We start from the raw sequence: 17697 nt of genomic DNA, 5'->3' as shown, positions 1-17697 counted from the left end.
TTTTATCATCATTCTGAATCATATTTTCATTTAACCAATTTGTTTTAGCTTTTCCCTAAACGGATTTTTTCCAGACACCATGGATGTACTTTTTTTCAGTCAGGTAAGGTCGAAATGAAAAGAAATTGATAGTTTTAAAATGCGTTTTTAACATTGTCTGCTTAAAATTTAATTTCGATGATAAGTTTAAAAAGAATCGCTAAAAATATGGTCCAGCAGGGGTAGCTTTTTCCAGGTCATTGTTTCAAACACGTTGTAGTGTTTTAAGTTCAACTATTCGGATTAACCTTCAATATTTGTTTAAACCCATTAAACAACTAATGCTTAACAGGTACCTGTCACTTTTTGCTAAGATGATTTTTGGACCTTATTTTGCCGCACACCTTTGTTCTGAATAACATCAGTAGTACTTTTAAATTCGTTTGATTCGACCTTTAATCGAGTAAAAAAGATCTGAAAGAAATGAATAAAAGAATAAAAACATCACAGGGAAGAAATACCATATATCACGAGAAATGAACGCTGCACAATGTAACATTTGAATTCGGTCGGGAGGCAGATTTAATTGCCTGATTTTTAAAGATATGCTGGCACATGGATAACCTTTGCGTGATATATTTTGACCATATGTAGCTTAACATAAAATGCTATCTCCATGACGTTGACGGCATGAACAAATCATTAAAAGTTAAAAAACCAGGAAAGCACAAAAACCTGTCAGTAAAGACAATCACAAAATGTAAATTATCCTTGCACAAAAAGGTGAAAAGGAGATCTGTTACTGTTATTATTATTTCAACCTAGCGAATAGCCGCGAATGAGGAAAATCCTGCGGTGACAGTACAACTTGTCATGTGTGTTGTTATGGTCCCACGTTTGTTGTTATGATACCATGTGTGTTGTTATGGTACCATGCGTGTCGTTAAGGTACCATATGTGTTGTTAAGGTACCATGTGTGTTGTTATGGTACCATGTGTGTTGTTATGGTACAATGTGTGTCGTTAAGGTACCATATGTGTTGTTATGGTACCATGTGTGTTGTTATGGTACCATGTGTGTTGTTATGATGTCTTGTGTTGGAAGTTCTAATATATTGCTTAAAACATAGCGATCAGAACAGAGAAACGCTATAGAAAGGTAACGTACATAAATTCTAAGAAGTTGACTGTTATGTGTTTTAGAGCACGTGTTTTAGTGTATTTGTTTGACATCGAAATTTAGATTTTTAGATTTAGCAAGCATGTGACTGTATTTAATAGGAGTCCTTACATTATGTTTCATATATTTTATTAATTAAATTTAACGTATTGTATAAGTTTAAAGTCAAAAAAAAAAGGAAAGGAAGCTTGAAATATGCTAAATTATACAACTAGTATTGACAGAGATAAGGATAAAAGATGAAAATGGCACACCTTTTTTGGTAAGAAATTATTCATTATCATTTATTTAACTTTTACCGAAAAAGAAATATTATTTATCCAAATTAATTTTACATACATAACAGGGTCTCGCTCGTGCGAAAAAAAATTCTGATTATCTCATTCAATGTCACGTATCCTATAAATAAAAATGAAGGTTGTCTTACGTAATATGGAATGTTTTTAAAAATATAAATTCACACAACAGAAATTTTCAAATATATATTTTAATAGTTTTCTGAACTTTATGTTAATTATTCTATTTTTTACTTATAATTATACCATCTGGCTGAACGAAATCACATGACTCGTTCCATTTGTTTTCAAAAGTCTCAAGTTGTTCTTCAAAATATGTTCCGTAAAATAGACTACTTAATTACTATGATTAACATAATATTTAGAAAGTATGATTGCCCGAAGGAATAATTCACAATAATTCACTCGTGGTTTCCTGCATCGGTCTTTTGTGCATTCTTGTTCGTCTGTAATGAAATTACTCTGCTGCAGGTCCAAAATAAACAAAGTGTAATAAAGATATCAGCACAGTTTCAGAGCCATCACAAGTTACCAAATGTTTAATATCTTTTAAATTCCAAAAGACTTGATAAGCAACTTGTATCCTGTTTAAGTACACAAAAAAACATTTTTTGTATTAGAATTCCTTTAAAATCGGCTTATCTTAAAATTGAAAAGAAATTGATTTGAATTTGGTTTTTTGCTCTTGCCAAGGACTGCCAACGCTAATTTCCTATCGAATTTATATTCAAATTGATTTGAAATTTTATGTTAAAAAAAATTGAATTGGATTTTTCTTGTTAAAAAGGTAATAAAAAGCAATTCAAACTAAAAATTAGCTGTTGAAATATAGGAGTTAGCTAGAACACGTGATGTTTGGTTATCAGCTTGTCATATACCTGGTGTATTAAATACTGTAGCTGATTATAAATCAAGACAATTTCAGGATAACATTGAATGGTCTTTGAATGTGGAAAAGTTCTTGCAAAGATTAATATGGATCAAGCCACAGGCATTCTTATAGTACCTTTTTGGTCATCGCAGACTTGGTTTCCTGAAACGATTAATATGTTATACAGGACACCTGTGTTTTTTCCTCCTTAGTCTAGATTGTTGTTTCTACCGGAAACAAAAAGACAACATCCTCTACACCAAACTTTTTCGCTGCTCATGTTGCCTGTCTCCGGGAATCGTTACAAGATAAAGAGCTACTGTCGATATCATTGCAGTGAAGAGAAGGTAACAAGAAACAAAAGTCATCTCCAATCAGACAAGGTATTTCCTTATGACCCAGATTTATGCCAAATAAAATGTACCGAAGTCTACCTGTTAAAAAGAGAAGTTGATACCTGAGAAAATTGCTCCCCTTTTTTTATCCTTTGGGAAAGCCCATCATGTTGCCTCTAAGGATACACTCTCACGATGTATACAATCAGCTATGACCTCGGCTGGTATTGATACCAGTGTTTTTTCCGGGTCGCTATCTTTCAGCAAAGCAAAAATTACAGGGGCACTTTTTTAACGTCATTTTAAAGTATGGCACTTGGAGTATTGTAGAGATGTTATTGGTAGTGTGATAGTCTTCATGATCTTGGTGCCTCGCTCTTGGATTCAGCAATGGAAGCGACAAGTCATGAATCTTAGTTTGCGTTTTTTAACATTTACATACTGTAACATTATATTGTTAAAAGACGTTTGCTCAGTTTATTAATATTTTTCTTTATCTTACCGTTCTAACTGTTTTTTAAGCGCACTTGCTGGCCGTGTTTATGCTTTGAAGTCTAATACTCACCTTGCGCAGAAGACTGGGAAATAAAGTCGGGATCAATCATCGTACGTAAGTACTCAATTAATCCTTCAATATTACTGCATTTTGCGCTATATATACCGTATGCGGAATCTGACAAAAATTATAGATTTTGTACAACTGCGCATGCGCTAACAAACAAGCCCGTAAGCAGTCAAATGGAAACGATAAAATCATACAAGTACGTTAAAAGTACTTTGTTTCAGTATGTGGAAGGTTTAGTGGAATGTCTCATTCACCCAAACAGAAAATAATATAACTCAAAATGGTCTGTGAGACAAGGCTTTACTTATAGGCAAAAATTGATAACTTAATCTGAAGATTCTCAATCTATCGCAGTAACCATACAAGAAGCCTCATTTAGGCTTCAAATGAACAACCATCACATAGGACTCCACTTTCATTTGGAGGATTTTTTATTAGTTTATTTTGCGGTACGATTTCGATAAAGTGCAATGCAATGGAGAGCAGTTTGAATGAGACATCCAATCATCAGAATGAGTGCTAGTCCCTAAAAGAAATATCAAACACATGAGCAAAGAAGAAGAAGAAGAAGAAGAAGAAGAAGAAGAAGAAGAAGAAGAAGAAGAAGAAGAAGAAGAAGAAGAAGAAGAAGAAGAAGAAGAAGAAGAAGAAGAAGAAGAAGAAGAAGAAGAAGAAGAAGAAGAAGAAGAAGAAGAAGAAGAAGAAGAAGAAGAAGAAGAAGAAGAAGAAGAAGAAGAAGAAGAAGAAGAAGAAGAAGAAGAAGAAGAAGAAGAAGAAGAAGAAGAAGAAGAAGAAGAAGAAGAAGAAGAAGAAGAAGAAGAAGAAGAAGAAGAAGAAGAAGAAGAAGAAGAAGAAGAAGAAGAAGAAGAAGAAGAAGAAGAAGAAGAAGAAGAAGAAGAAGAAGAAGAAGAAGAAGAAGAAGAAGAAGAAGAAGAAGAAGAAGAAGAAGAAGAAGAAGAAGAAGAAGAAGAAGAAGAAGAAGAAGAAGAAGAAGAAGAAGAAGAAGAAGAAGAAGAAGAAGAAGAAGAAGAAGAAGATTTACTTACCACTGCAGCAGCTAGTAGTTCACACTTTATAGAGGATTTTTGGGTTTCACAAATATTAGTATGATTTCTAACTTGGAGATGATAGTGTTTGTATTCTATAACTTTCACATCTATCCAATTGTGTAGCTTGGTAGCAGATAATGATCCACCAATCAGAAGAAAGAAAGCAATAATTAAACAGTTGACTGCACACTAAAAAAATAGCGTTTGGTACATAAAAATCATATTTGATAACTTTGTGGTAGAGAATTCAGTTCAGTCTTATGTTCAAACCCCAGCGGAGCCATGTTAGAGGATATAAAAGAGTGAATCGATCCTTTTAGTATAAAAATAGAATTATATTCTTAACCGATTACTGTGCCTCTATAGCTGCCATAGTTTAAATGGAAGCTTTAAATGCACTAGGACCTCTTTTGCAGGATGTTTTTGATAACAGTATCAATAGAAATTAAAATTGTCTTGGGTAAATAAATCTAATAAATAAATTATTAAAATGGTCCACATGATGCTCAACTTTGATTTTAATTGCTTCATTTTAATTTAAACACATATACATGGTCGTTCAGCGTTTTTGTTTTTCTTTTAGTAATATTTCAACCTCCTTATTGAAGGTCTTCATCAGACTATACAAAAGTTGTTGTAACTGAAGGTTATTATTACATTGATATCAAATCGACGTTACTGCAACGACTTCCGTCTAAGGTACGCAAACATTGGTCTCCAGAATTTCGTCGTCACATACTGACCATCGTCTAGATTAAGACCATGTTCACTACGCGGCGACGTATCCTGCAACTGGATTGCTTAATTTATCAAAGTAACGGTAAATCTCTTTAGACGACTGAGATCAGGGAGATTCTTTACGTTATCACTTACCACGCCATCCACTATCCTGGGATTGAATTTCTTCTTTCCAAGCAAATTCAGCATTACAAGAATGACTAACACGACAAAGCTGTGAATGGTGGTGTACATGAAGAATCTTGTTTTGCTGTCTCTTGTGTGAAGCTGATAAACACTGTCACTCCAATAGCCCATGAGTATTAACGTGAGCAAAGCAAGTACCTTTTTAAAACGAAGAAAGCGTTATTACAATATGGTATATATAAAGGTTGTTTTTATTTTACTATAATTTTAAGGGCAATTAAAAATTACGTTAGGTCAATTATTTATTTTTTATGCCCTCCCCCTCCCTCACCCCTCTGAAATTGTTCGCTAACGTTTTCTGGTGTTATATGTCCTGTTTGTATATTCGTGCATAACATCCCCTTCCCAGAGAGCACGTGACGTTTATTTAACGTCACATGCAATATCTTTTAAATGTCTGTTCAAACTGGGTTCTTCTTTGCGAAAACAAAGCGCTAATTATTATTTTATAATAAAGAAATGCGATGATCAAAAGGGCATAGTTTTTACACTTCTAGCGATCACTTTCTCACCCCTCCCCAGAGTTCCCCTGGGGTAAAAGTACTTTTTCAATGTCCCCTTTCCAAGTTTTGCTCCACATTAAGAAAGTGCTAAACTTTGCTTTCGCTTTTCTTGTTAATAACAAGGCTCGGAGTTCCATTGGTCTTTTTTCCCTGTTCTTCTGATTATATTTTAATTTTGGAATTCGTAATATGAAAAGATATCTCGTACAGTCAATTTGTTCCTTCTGATATCTCTGATATCTATATTATAATACCCGTACACGTCTGTCTGTCTGTCACGCAAAATGGTAGCTTAGCTGCGCAATAGCGAGAAGCACGCAATGCGGTATAAAAAGGACGGGCGAACCCGTGGATTTTCCACGGGCTAACGACTATGTACGTAATTCTTCTGTCTACTCACTGGGGCTGAACAAGTTCTAATAATTTTTTTCTAATTTTTGGATTCTGAGCTCAATTGGCTAAAAAATGAAAGGTAAGATTAAATTTGGACAAATAAAGTTTGTCAAATGTTGACGTGATGTTCTTGTAGATTCATAAGGCTTCATGGAATGTAAGAAAAGAAGCCTGATTTCTACATAACTCAATCCTGAAAAAAATATTTGTAAACTTGGTGTATGCTATTATTAGAGGCTAAGCAAAGAACGACTCAGCTCAGGGAATCTCCACAAATTTCTTAACCGCACAATGCATGTTAGCACGACAACTACAACATAAGAATTCCTTGGGAATCTCCTCTTTTCAGAAAAAACAGAATGGTAGCCTCACTTGCGCTACTTGTTCAAAAACCTTTTATTTACTTATAAGTAAACTATATTTATATTCTGTATAACTTTTTGAAGAAAAACTACTGTAACTCACGGTATTGACCGCATTCACGATGACAAGATAACGTCCGTGGTCCAACCTTCTCTGAGCAGTGACATCACCCGGTTGCTCAACAATGGGGACTTCATCATCCTCAGGGCTAAAAAAAAAATGAGAAAAAAACAAAAATTAGGTAAAATACAACACCGTTCTATATTAGAATATTGTTCCTTTGTTTCAATACGAATATTTTTATTATTTGGGCAAAAATCATTTTGATATATTCTTAGCACGGTTAAGATTGAAAGATCTGAGAATGCAAATTGGTATAAAGCGTAGAAACATAGACGAATAGAATCTGTGAAAAAAAATCATCCAGGTATGTTCTCACCATATTCTTGGTACAGTAAAGATTGAAGAATCTGAGAACACAAAGAGAATACTGTTGTTTAACCAGCCTAATTCAACTTGTAAACACACAACTTGAATTATTTGGGGAAAAATACTTCGAAATGATACCTCACAAAATACATTATATATTAAAAATAGAATAAAAGTTTCTATGAATTAATGCAAAAAATAAAAAATCCAACGTTCATAATCATGGAAGCAAAATTTCAAGATAAGCATATTCTTAAGATATCATTAACTTTTTGTCTAATTTCATCTTGAATATTATGATGAGTGTATTCTTATAAAAAAAACTTGTGTTTGTTTATTAGAAAAGGTTTAAGATACTTAAATACAAACCTCGCATTTATTGTGAACATTTTTTGTGTCGTCAAATAATGCGTATAGATTTATACAGTGTTATGTTATTGACTGAATATAATTTTCTACTTTGTAGCTGTGTCTAACGAATTGTCAATTAACGCTAATGAGTTGAAAACAGTGATTCAACTTAATTGTGTACTACATCTGTTTATTACTCATCTCGTAAAATACGTCGTTATCAAGAAAAGAATTGCCAACAGCAATTAGTTTCCGGCACGTAAAAGTTTTTTTATGAACAGCCGCACATGTTAACAGTTATGATAAAACATAGCATTCAGATCCACTTCAGTCCACTTCAAACTATTTCAATCCACTTCAAACAACTTTATCATTATAAATATTTGATTGTTTATTTTAGTTTATGCGGTTTGCCAGAGTCACAAACTAGTACCCAGGCTTTGTAAAATTTACTAGAAAAGCACACACATAAATTAATATCGGGTTTAGCATAACTTATATTACATTCTTGTTACGCTCAAAAATGATTCAATTTCTTGAAAATATTTTCGTTGGTGAAAAATTAAAAGTTTTTATATTTTTAAAAACCTTTTTAGCCCCGCATTACAGGTTTGTCGTCCCAGCTATACCTGCTTTAGCCAGGTTCTTTTCTTATCGCTTAGTTTGTGTTCGGTAAAATTTATAAATGATGGCCGTAAGAAGCACATTTTTGTTTGATAAAATAAAACATGATTTTGAACTTCTAAGAGAAGCATTTCATAAACTTGCATCATAGCTAAATTTGCTTAATGTTGTTCGGGGCCATTCAAAGATTACGTAGCACCTGCGTGATGGGGTTGGGGGGAACTGTTACGAAAATTTAGAGGAGGGGATGGGTAGAGGGTGGACAGAACTCTTTTGTCATGTAACAGAAAACTTTTGTGTATTACGGATATTTTTAGTTGGTTTAATGTATGATCTACATCGTGAACTTGTTTCTCGCCCCCGGATTTACGCAAAAGTACCCAAAAATGTCATATAAGAGCATTAAATCATATAAGAGCACCAGTTTGCGTGGTTATTTGTTATATGAAGGTTTTTGGTATTATAGGATATAAAGAGATGAGGTCTTAAGATTCGAAATATTACCTAACAACGGGATGTGTGGTAATAGATTTGTTATGATGAGTTACAAGGGGTGGGTGGTAAAAAATTAGCAATTTGGGTGTTACGTAATTATTGAATGGCTCTTTTATCCTTTCCTACTTTTGGCAATGTTAACAGGTGGCATATTTAACTTACCAAGCTGCTGTGATAGGATTATCTAGATGGAATAAGACTTAATGTAAAATGATTTGCAGGAATATAGCTCAGAATGATTTAGGTTTATTCTTGAAGGAAAATTAGAGACCATGTAGCTACCTCATTTCAGGTGGTGCGTTTTACGGAATTGTACACTAAAGTCTTTTTGACAAAATGTAAATGCGTTTAAAACGCTTTTCCGCAATAAGTCTTTTTTCATGAAGAAAGTATGTTTTCGCGCGCATTTATTTTTAAAAAGAACTACGGACCAAATATTGTCCACGCAAACGCAATGCTAGCTGCTCTCATTTAAAGGGACCCTCATAATAGTTGTGCACAGCTGTTCTTAACCGTTATTGTGACTCACATAAGAGGCTATTTTAGTATCTTACATCACCGCTAAATTTACAGCGACTCTAGCACATTGAAACCTACGCTCTCTATCCATTCAACTATCTTTTCGAAGTTACGTTTGATTATCTGCAATTGATCAAAAACACTTTAGTGGGGTAGAGTAGGGAAGGGTAGTATAGTATACACTTTCATACTATTACGATTAGAACATGGAAGAAGAGGAATTGTGATGTTGTTATTATCATGGAAACATGCCAATGGACGGGGTCGGAGGAACAATAAAAAGAACTGCGGCGTAAAACCAGAAAAAAAATTAAATAGCTGATGCTGAACTCTGCAGGCATGTCATCAGATCCAGATTTTTCAAGACAAACAAAAAGAAATATTATTTCATGGAAGCCACCGATATCGATCTTTATTTCGTTTGATTTGACTTACAAATTCTTTCTAGGTATTTAAAGCAAATATTCCAATATTATAGAAAAGAATGAAGAAGTGTATGCTGGAGAAAAAAGGAAGGAGGGGGAAGGGGGTGATTAAAATCTAAACACTTAATTAATGTTTATCTAGTAGCTTTTCAATTTATTCTTTCTGTTACGTTAACAAAAGCGAATTGATAGACTAAAAATAATACAACACTGCTCCAACCATATACTTTCTGACATTTAACTCTGGACACTACTGAACAGGAAGTCTGTGAAACACGGTCATGCGCAAATTAAATCTACAATTTCATTAAAGATTATAGATCGAGTTTCGACAAAATATACTTAACGGTGGAATCAGATTCTCTCAGGAAGTTTTCAACCAATATAGCAATCATTTTTATACAAATTTATACTATATCGCAAGCACACACGAAGGTGCTGTGTCAGTTATTTTGAAGCTGAAAGCTCAAGGCTAGGTACCAATAAGAAAACCTAAAAATAACTGGAAACAAGAAAGAGCTGTTGGGTGTTTAAAATAATGTGTTCAAAAATGTGGTCATGATGATCAATTAAATTATGACCTTATTTTTTTATTTATTTCATGAAGCTGAAGTAATACAACTAAATTATTACTATTTTGATGACGCATGTGTTTTTTTTAGACGAACCTAAAATTCTAAATTGAGATTTCTTTTTGCTTTTGTTGTATTTTGAGCGCCCCTGTCGAAAAAGTATCCCTCTTCGAAGTATCGACCTTTCCTAACTGGTTACTTTGTGTTAGTGCGTTCGATTCCTGTTTGAAAGAATTAATATTTGGCCAACCTCATCCACAGGGCTTGTTAGGCTTTTTATATTTGAAAAAGCCTAACAAGCCCTGTGAATGAGGTTGATATTTGGCTGGTTTTAGCCTTTTTCTAAGTAAACACATAGGTGTTTACTTTGCTATTGTGACAAAAAAGAACTCATTCTGGGACAAATAAAAATTCAACTAGCCCAAATTTGTAAAAAATGTATAGAGGGTTGATGAGACTAAGGATGTTAAAGATGAACTCAAGCTAGGAAATGATTCAACATGTAACCTCGTCCATCACCCATTTGATTCTCCATTAAATATCTTGCAAATTCTTAGCATCTTTTGTTCCAGAACATTTTCAAACATCAGCGCTACGTATGCCTATAGATAGACGATGCAATTTTTGTGATTTATTTATTTTTCTCTCAAATTATAGTTACTCTAAATTTCTGTGCAAAATTAAATACATAATACATTTATTATTATAAATTCATGAAATCTAAAATTATTTTTAATAACTTAACAAAAAAACTAGAAACTACAAACTAAAATTATTAAAAACAATACAATTGAGAAATGTAATGAATCTCATGTCAAGTTCTTGAAAATTCCACAAGATTACTTCCAAACTTTTCAAGTTTCATTTTTTTATTATTATTGAATATATTTTTTTACATCGATGTTGCATCGCCACGTCATAAAATTTAAAATTTAAAAGTATATAGATTAAAAACAGATTAAATATAGTATAATTCAAGATTTAAATAAGTAAAAACAACAGGGGGAGGGGTGTATTAAATATACTAAGCTGATTTGTTGAGTTTCAAGGAAGTCGTTCATTGCAACTCTTCATAGGACTATGAGTTTCAACTTTTTGGCTTCCTCAAATGATGCAGCGATACTTCCTATATTTTTCACATCTTAAAACCTAATTACATAGATAAAAATAAATAGATAAATATGGAAATAATGCTCACTAGGAGAAAGATATCAGCACTTGTAACTCGTTGGAAAAAAACATTGATTAAGAGAATTATCATTTTGTTGAATCTTCTATGCACATTAATTGGTTAATCTACACAACTATGCCTCTTTTTTAATTATGTAGTCTTAAAGTATAATTTTTTTCTTTTTACTGCTTTGATTGGTTAAAAATTCATTGAGCCAGGTTACTCTTTCCTTAAAAGACGAGAAATTGCAGCTCCGTGAAACAAAAGTTAACAGCAATATTACAAACAATAATTACCAACAAAACAATAATTACCAACAATAATTATTAACAATAATTAACAACAACAATTATCAACAATAAATATCAACAAGAATTATTAACAATAATCAATAACAAAATAATGATTAACGACAAAATAATAATTATTAATTTTCAATAATAATTATCAACAATAATTATCAACAATAATTAACCACAACAATTATCAACAATAATTAATAACAATAATTCACAACAATAATTATCAGCAATAATTAATAACAAAATAATAATTAACAACAAAATAACAATTCTTAATTTTCAATAATAATTATAAACAATAATTAGCAACAAAAAATTAACAAAAAAATTAATAAAAAAGTAACACAAACACCACACAAACAAAAAATAAACAGCAAATATAATATATGCGTATCCATAGAAACGCTTACTTATTGTAACATTTTAACTTTTAAATTGTAAAAAATATACACTTTGATGATGTCTACTGAAATGTGTAGACGAATATATAGTTTTTAAAGAAAATCCTTCTGATTTTCACAATGATTAAACTTCTGGTTATTTTATTTATAATCAAGTTAAATGCCCGAAATGATATTTTCCAAACAACAAATAACAAACAACAAAAAAAAAAACAATTTTTTTACACATCTCCGTAAGGTTTCATATTATACGCACGCACGTATTGAGCACCATACCCAGCTGTATTGTGCAAAACCACATATCGTCCAGACAAGGGATTAGTGCATTCCACCAAAATTTCAACTTCCCCGTATGGAGGGAGCGATGAGCAAAACCTGTTACCTCTATTTGCATTTGTGTTACCAACACGTATTTCTTGGGAGGCGCCAGACGAGTATATCTTTACCATGACGAACCTCACTAACTTTTCCATTCCGAGATCTATCAAGATAAAGGCGTCCACCCGGCTGACCGTGCAAGCGTAGGTTCCTGAATTGCCATCATTTAGGTATTGAGCTGCATAAGCGGGATCAAGAGCATTTGGAGCTATAACAACCGCTCCAGACAGTTCTTGAAATTGATTGGCTTAAATATAAATTATACTTTGATCCACTAAATAACTAATTTATAAGTCGTAAAATTAGACTTTGTTGGTCATAAAATAAAGTTAAAGTCTTCTTCTACAGAAAAATTCAGGTAAGATATCTTATTCGTAATGTCTTGTACTTTCCTATCTCAGTAACGTAAAAAACATACCGATGCACTGGTATCCAGGACTTTCGCATATATCCTCACAAGCTGATGTGTATGGACAAGGTGCTAAAGATCTACACACTGGACCTCTCTAAAAAATACATTAGTAGTTAACAACATTCTACACAATACCATTTCCACGCTAAACATATCAACACCTAAGGCTACAATGACAATGTCATTATTAACTACACGAACGTTTTGGGGTCGTGCCATAAGTCGCCTGCTCTAAATTTTAAAAACTCGCTCATATTTTTTAATAATGTTTTTCGCAAAGGTAAAAAAAAATCCGCGCAAAGACAACTCTCCTGAAAAGTTTATGTTTATCTATAACAATAGAATTATCGAGTAACTGCAAAAATTTCAGCTGGTTTGTTATAACTTTGAAACTGTGGATTACAGGATATCCACAATATTTCAGTCACTTCTCTAATCAACGCACAATCTAAAAGGCGGAAACTTCTAATTAACAGACAAAAAGTGAATACATCAACCAAGCAAAACTGATTATAATAAGTTAACTAGTTAACGGACTAAAGCTCCTTGAAGCCTTTTTTTGTCAAAATTAGGTGGGAAGATGACACCCTCAAAATAGCAGAATCCGCTAATTAACGGAAAAAGTGAGTGCACGAAAAGGTGTCCTTTGATTAGAGAGCTAAGTTTTTATTTTTGATTAACATTCAATCATAAAAGGCTTGGGAAACCGCGAAAACTACAAATACACAGAATTAAAAAGTCAGTTTTTACAGTATCGTACTGCTTGCAATAAGAAGGTGGCAAATACTGATGTTTTCTACTTCTAAATTCACACTGTTTGAAGGTAGCACTAACCCTTTTTCAGCTTTACAAACAGCCATATGATTTACTTAACTAAAGGTGTAGTTACACAAGACAAATTTAGACAGTGGGAGGCGCTAATTAAGCTTGTATAAAGAATTAGAAAAGTTCGTGTCTAATCAAAGCACCCATAACACTAGAAAAAAACACAAAACAGAAGAATATTCACACCAAGGATGTGCAATATGCTTACCATGTGGTTAAAAAGTCTCCTATCTGAGCCTGAATATGCTTATGGACAAAGGTACGTCCCCTTTGGATTGATTATAAACTAACAAATAATTACATACGTTTGGTGTGCCATAGCTTGTTGAGTAGAATTTCCAACCAGATGCACTTTGTTCTGTGCCAGAATTGATTGTTAACAGCTCACACGATGTGTTATCCATTTTATGGTTGAAATAAGCGCAAGCATCGCGTGAGAGACACAACAAAGCGCAATCACGCGCTTGACATCTGCATGTGTTTCGAACACCGCGCCTGCATATCTTATATCTGGTTTCATGACTGTGAAGTTTGCATGACGCTTGCACGGCAATCTCGTGATGTATGCGACACAAGTCGTGATCCAGAGAAGTGTGATATAAGCGATGTAACAAGTTCTAAAATAAGTTTATGGGAATGATTCATTTTTGCGTGAACAGAAAAGTTATTTTTAATCATGGCATTTACATCCATATATAATAATTTTTAATAAAATTTTTGCATTGGTTAAGCTATTGTAGAAAACCTTTTTCTGTTCTGAACTATCATCCGAAAATCTTGTCCAGGCTTTTTGTTTTATGATCAACAACCTTAAGAATGTGGAGGAACTGGTAAACAATAACTTGTGTGAGTAAAGAGAAAGCAAACTTAATTATACCTGTAGTGAGTAAACACGAGAAAGAAAAACACCATGAACAGATACAATATGTAGAATTATAATTTTTGGCAAGTTTCAAACCGCGTGGTAAAAACTAAAGATGAATTTCGATTGGCGTGGTAGCCTAAGTAAAAGCCTAAAACAAGTGAATATCGTCTTTTCTAAGTCAATAGGCAAGTAACAGTTAGGCTTGCTAAAGAGAGATTATGAACAATATTTAACCTCTTACAACAACCTTATATAAAAAAAAACGTTGCATAAAATTCTTGAATTTACCTTCCCATTTTCAATGCCGTTCTTTTTTTCTTTATTTTTTTTTAGCTCTTTCCAACTTAAACCTTGCGCTTCCGTTCAAAATCGTTTATGTATCTTCGATAGCCTGGCAACAAATATTATAATTTCAAGATTATTATTTCAAGATTATGAGTTGACATTTATAATTTATAACAGATCGCTTCTTCATTTTATTATAAAAAATTGAAATGATGTGTTGCGCTTAACTCTATTCAGACAGCGGTGAGGCGCGGGGCAAAGGAGGGGGGTGGAGTATTTTTTTGTGTGAATACTACACAACTTTATTTTATCTATAAAAAAATTCTATAAAGTTCGAACACGTGACTAATCCGATTTACTATTTTTGGGGGGTTTTGCCCGAAAATCTGAAAAAAATTGGACAAACTTCAAGCTTCCATTGACGTCACACAAAGTTCTGGATATGGGAATTCGCCCTTCTTTTTTCCCCGGTCATAATATGTTAAAAAAAACCTGGATCTAATAGGGTTAAAGTGATTCATTATGTATTAAAAATTAACCAGTATTAACAAGTATTGATCAATCTCACATTTTAAACTATTTATAGTGGTTTTACTTCCTGTCGCTTTATAACAGTGAAACACGTTTGGCGCTCAGTACGTCTATTAATTTTAATTTTCGTCCCCAGAGCTCTTTGAAATTAAAACCTCGAGGATCAAAATTGCATAATTTATCGTTGATTGTTTCGACATTATTAAAAATTATAAAAAAGTAAAACAAGATGCCTTATTTGTTCAAGTTTGAAGAAAATTTAGAGAGGCAACTTTACCAGCAGTCAACGTGGATAGGTATTTCTATGGATAAAAATGGAGTGGTACATAGCCAAAAAAGAATGGTTTCTACGAAAATTTTAATAAAATTAATATTATTATCCTTTCCACGAGCACGACAAAACTGCACAGCTGTGTGGCAAAATCATATCTATGACAATTTTAATGGGGGCAATTACACACCTAAAAACCATCCTACGCTAAATTACAATATAAAGATTGTCCTCAGTTCTGATGCTAACTCCACTGGGATGGCAGTGCATGTTATCAACAGAGAATTGCATATAGACAGTCTCTACAGAACGAACAAGAAAAAGCTCCGCTTGAAGGGAATTAAAAGATGTAGAATACTAACTGGAGTCTTAAAAAGCATTTTGATAAAACAAAAAATTCTATGGAAAACGAATAATTTCGCAAAAAAACAGGAATGATCTTCAAATTATTGGTATATGCACGAAAAACTGAATTTATCTAACTGCATTTATTTATTTTGTTTATTTATTTATTTATTTATTTAAAAATATTTATACAGGATGAGGACTTCAGTAATTTGCAAATATATACATAAATACAAAAAAACTGCTATCAATGTCCGTCCTCTCTGAAAATAAAAATGGAAAAAAGCAGTAAAAACAGTAAAAACGGTAAAAACAAACAAAAAATTGATCAACTAGAAATGCAACAGTATGCATATTACTAGGTTCCAAAGGAACACTTAAGATTTGCTGACACTCTCCGTCGTATTATAACTTACGATGACTGGCAAGTAAAAAAAAACGTTATTTGATCATTTGAACTATAGGGTTCTCTTACTGTTGACAGATTTGCTGACAACGATAGCAAAGAATAAATCGGTTTTATTGAAAGTTTCACTGCTCCAACACAGGAAAAGTAAATGCGCTAAATTACGACTGGAAAGGCGAAAACAACTATACAGTACCTTCAACAAGTCTTGAGGGAAAGTTTTAAAACATATGAAAAAATGTCAAAATGTAAAATAGTTTTACCTCTGGCCTTCTGTTTATTTCTGGCTTCTTCCTTTTTTAGAAAAAAAAACAGCAATTACAGATAAAAAGGTTTTCTGACGACCTAAAAGTGTTTCATCGCAACGGCAGCAAATTTCGTTTCGTTTCACCAATACTAGCTGGTTTTTTTGGATTTCAGCTAAATCAATATAGAAAGAGTTGCGGAGAGGTTGCCAAGGCAAAGGCATTAAGCACGGCAAGGAAAGGGCAAAGGCAGGCAAGGAAACAGGAAGAGGAATCAGGAAGGCAGGGGTGGGTAAGGCATGGTAGGCACAGGCATGGGAGGCACAGGCAAGGACATAGTAGGCAGGCACCAAAAAAGGCATAGGAAGGGTAGGCAAAGAAAGGCACGGTCAGTGCTGGCAAGGAAATGGAACGGCAAGGCAGGGGTGCATGACTTTAATAGAAAATATCCACCTTACAACTCAAAGATTGTGTATACTCAATATATCTAAGATAAGTATCATATTAGTCCAGGAGTATAGAAAGTATTGAGGTGCAAATATTTCAAATTCAATATCTCAAAAAAAAGTCTCAAATTTATCTCAGGTCAATATACAGTGAATCATGTTAGCAGAATTATGTGCCATTACAAGTATTTAAACAATCGGTCATAACGCCATATGATTTTTTGATAAATCTGAGATTAACTTGATTCCAATGACAACAACATTAAAAAGTCAAGATATGGAAATAATCAGAGAAGTCCACGAGAAAGGCAAAAAAAATTTAAAAAACGCCTTTTTTAGTTTCTTGTGCCTACCAGGTATGTCAACACAAAACTTTTTACCATAAAGTGATAGATCTATTACAAAAAACAAAGCACTTTTGGGCTCTATAAATGAAAGTGATAAATGTATGCAACTCCCCCCCCCCTCTACAACTCAAAGATTACCTATTATATGAAAGCCTGGTTGTTGTAGGTGCAAGATAATTATGTTTTTCCTAGCCCTGTCCAGGATTCGAACCTGGATTTCTCATTTGCATGAGTGTCATAGCCATTAGACCAGCAGGGCATAAATATATATATATACAAAACTTTACAGGTGAACATTATATACACTTAGGAACTTACAGCACACAGCCTAGTTAATTAACCTTTTGAGAAATGCTGGTTAAGCCACAAGTAACTGTGTTACCTGGCGTAAAACGCTTGGTGGAACAGTTAATACAAATTGAAAACTGTACCACACATTCAGGTGGAGCGCCTTAGTACAGATGTGCAGTATATCGTAAATCGAGTGAAACACACAACATTTAAGGTGTTTTGGGTGTAATTATATTTATCCTTTAGCTTGAATAAAAACACAATTTACATATTGTGCCATGTCATAGCGAAAACAGTCAGCAA

General features: G+C 33.2%; 2 protein-coding genes across 2 annotated transcripts; both read right to left on the bottom strand.

Annotated features, from left to right (window-relative positions):
• Positions 1–3423: 3423 nt before the first annotated feature.
• LOC130614341 (uncharacterized) lies at positions 3424–7582 on the bottom strand. The gene is made up of 5 exons (XM_057435765.1): positions 7257–7582; positions 6561–6666; positions 5149–5337; positions 4273–4464; positions 3424–3752 (listed from the first exon to the last, which is right to left on the bottom strand). Exons 1-5 carry the CDS (start codon positions 7274–7276, stop codon positions 3666–3668), a joined length of 594 nt encoding a protein of 197 aa, XP_057291748.1. The 5' UTR covers positions 7277–7582; the 3' UTR covers positions 3424–3665.
• A 3324-nt stretch (positions 7583–10906) lies between these two features.
• On the bottom strand, positions 10907–14639 carry LOC130614587 (uncharacterized). The gene is made up of 4 exons (XM_057436013.1): positions 14516–14639; positions 13668–13979; positions 12544–12631; positions 10907–12372 (listed from the first exon to the last, which is right to left on the bottom strand). Exons 2-4 carry the CDS (start codon positions 13764–13766, stop codon positions 11969–11971), a joined length of 591 nt encoding a protein of 196 aa, XP_057291996.1. The 5' UTR covers positions 13767–13979; positions 14516–14639; the 3' UTR covers positions 10907–11968.
• Positions 14640–17697: the final 3058 nt, after the last annotated feature.

The sequence above is a fragment of the Hydractinia symbiolongicarpus genome, chromosome 11 (genome assembly GCF_029227915.1).
Source record: "Hydractinia symbiolongicarpus strain clone_291-10 chromosome 11, HSymV2.1, whole genome shotgun sequence".
Lineage (NCBI taxonomy): Eukaryota > Metazoa > Cnidaria > Hydrozoa > Anthoathecata > Hydractiniidae > Hydractinia > Hydractinia symbiolongicarpus.
The sequence above is the reverse complement of the archived record's forward strand: the minus strand, read 5'-3'. Positions and strand labels throughout refer to the sequence as shown.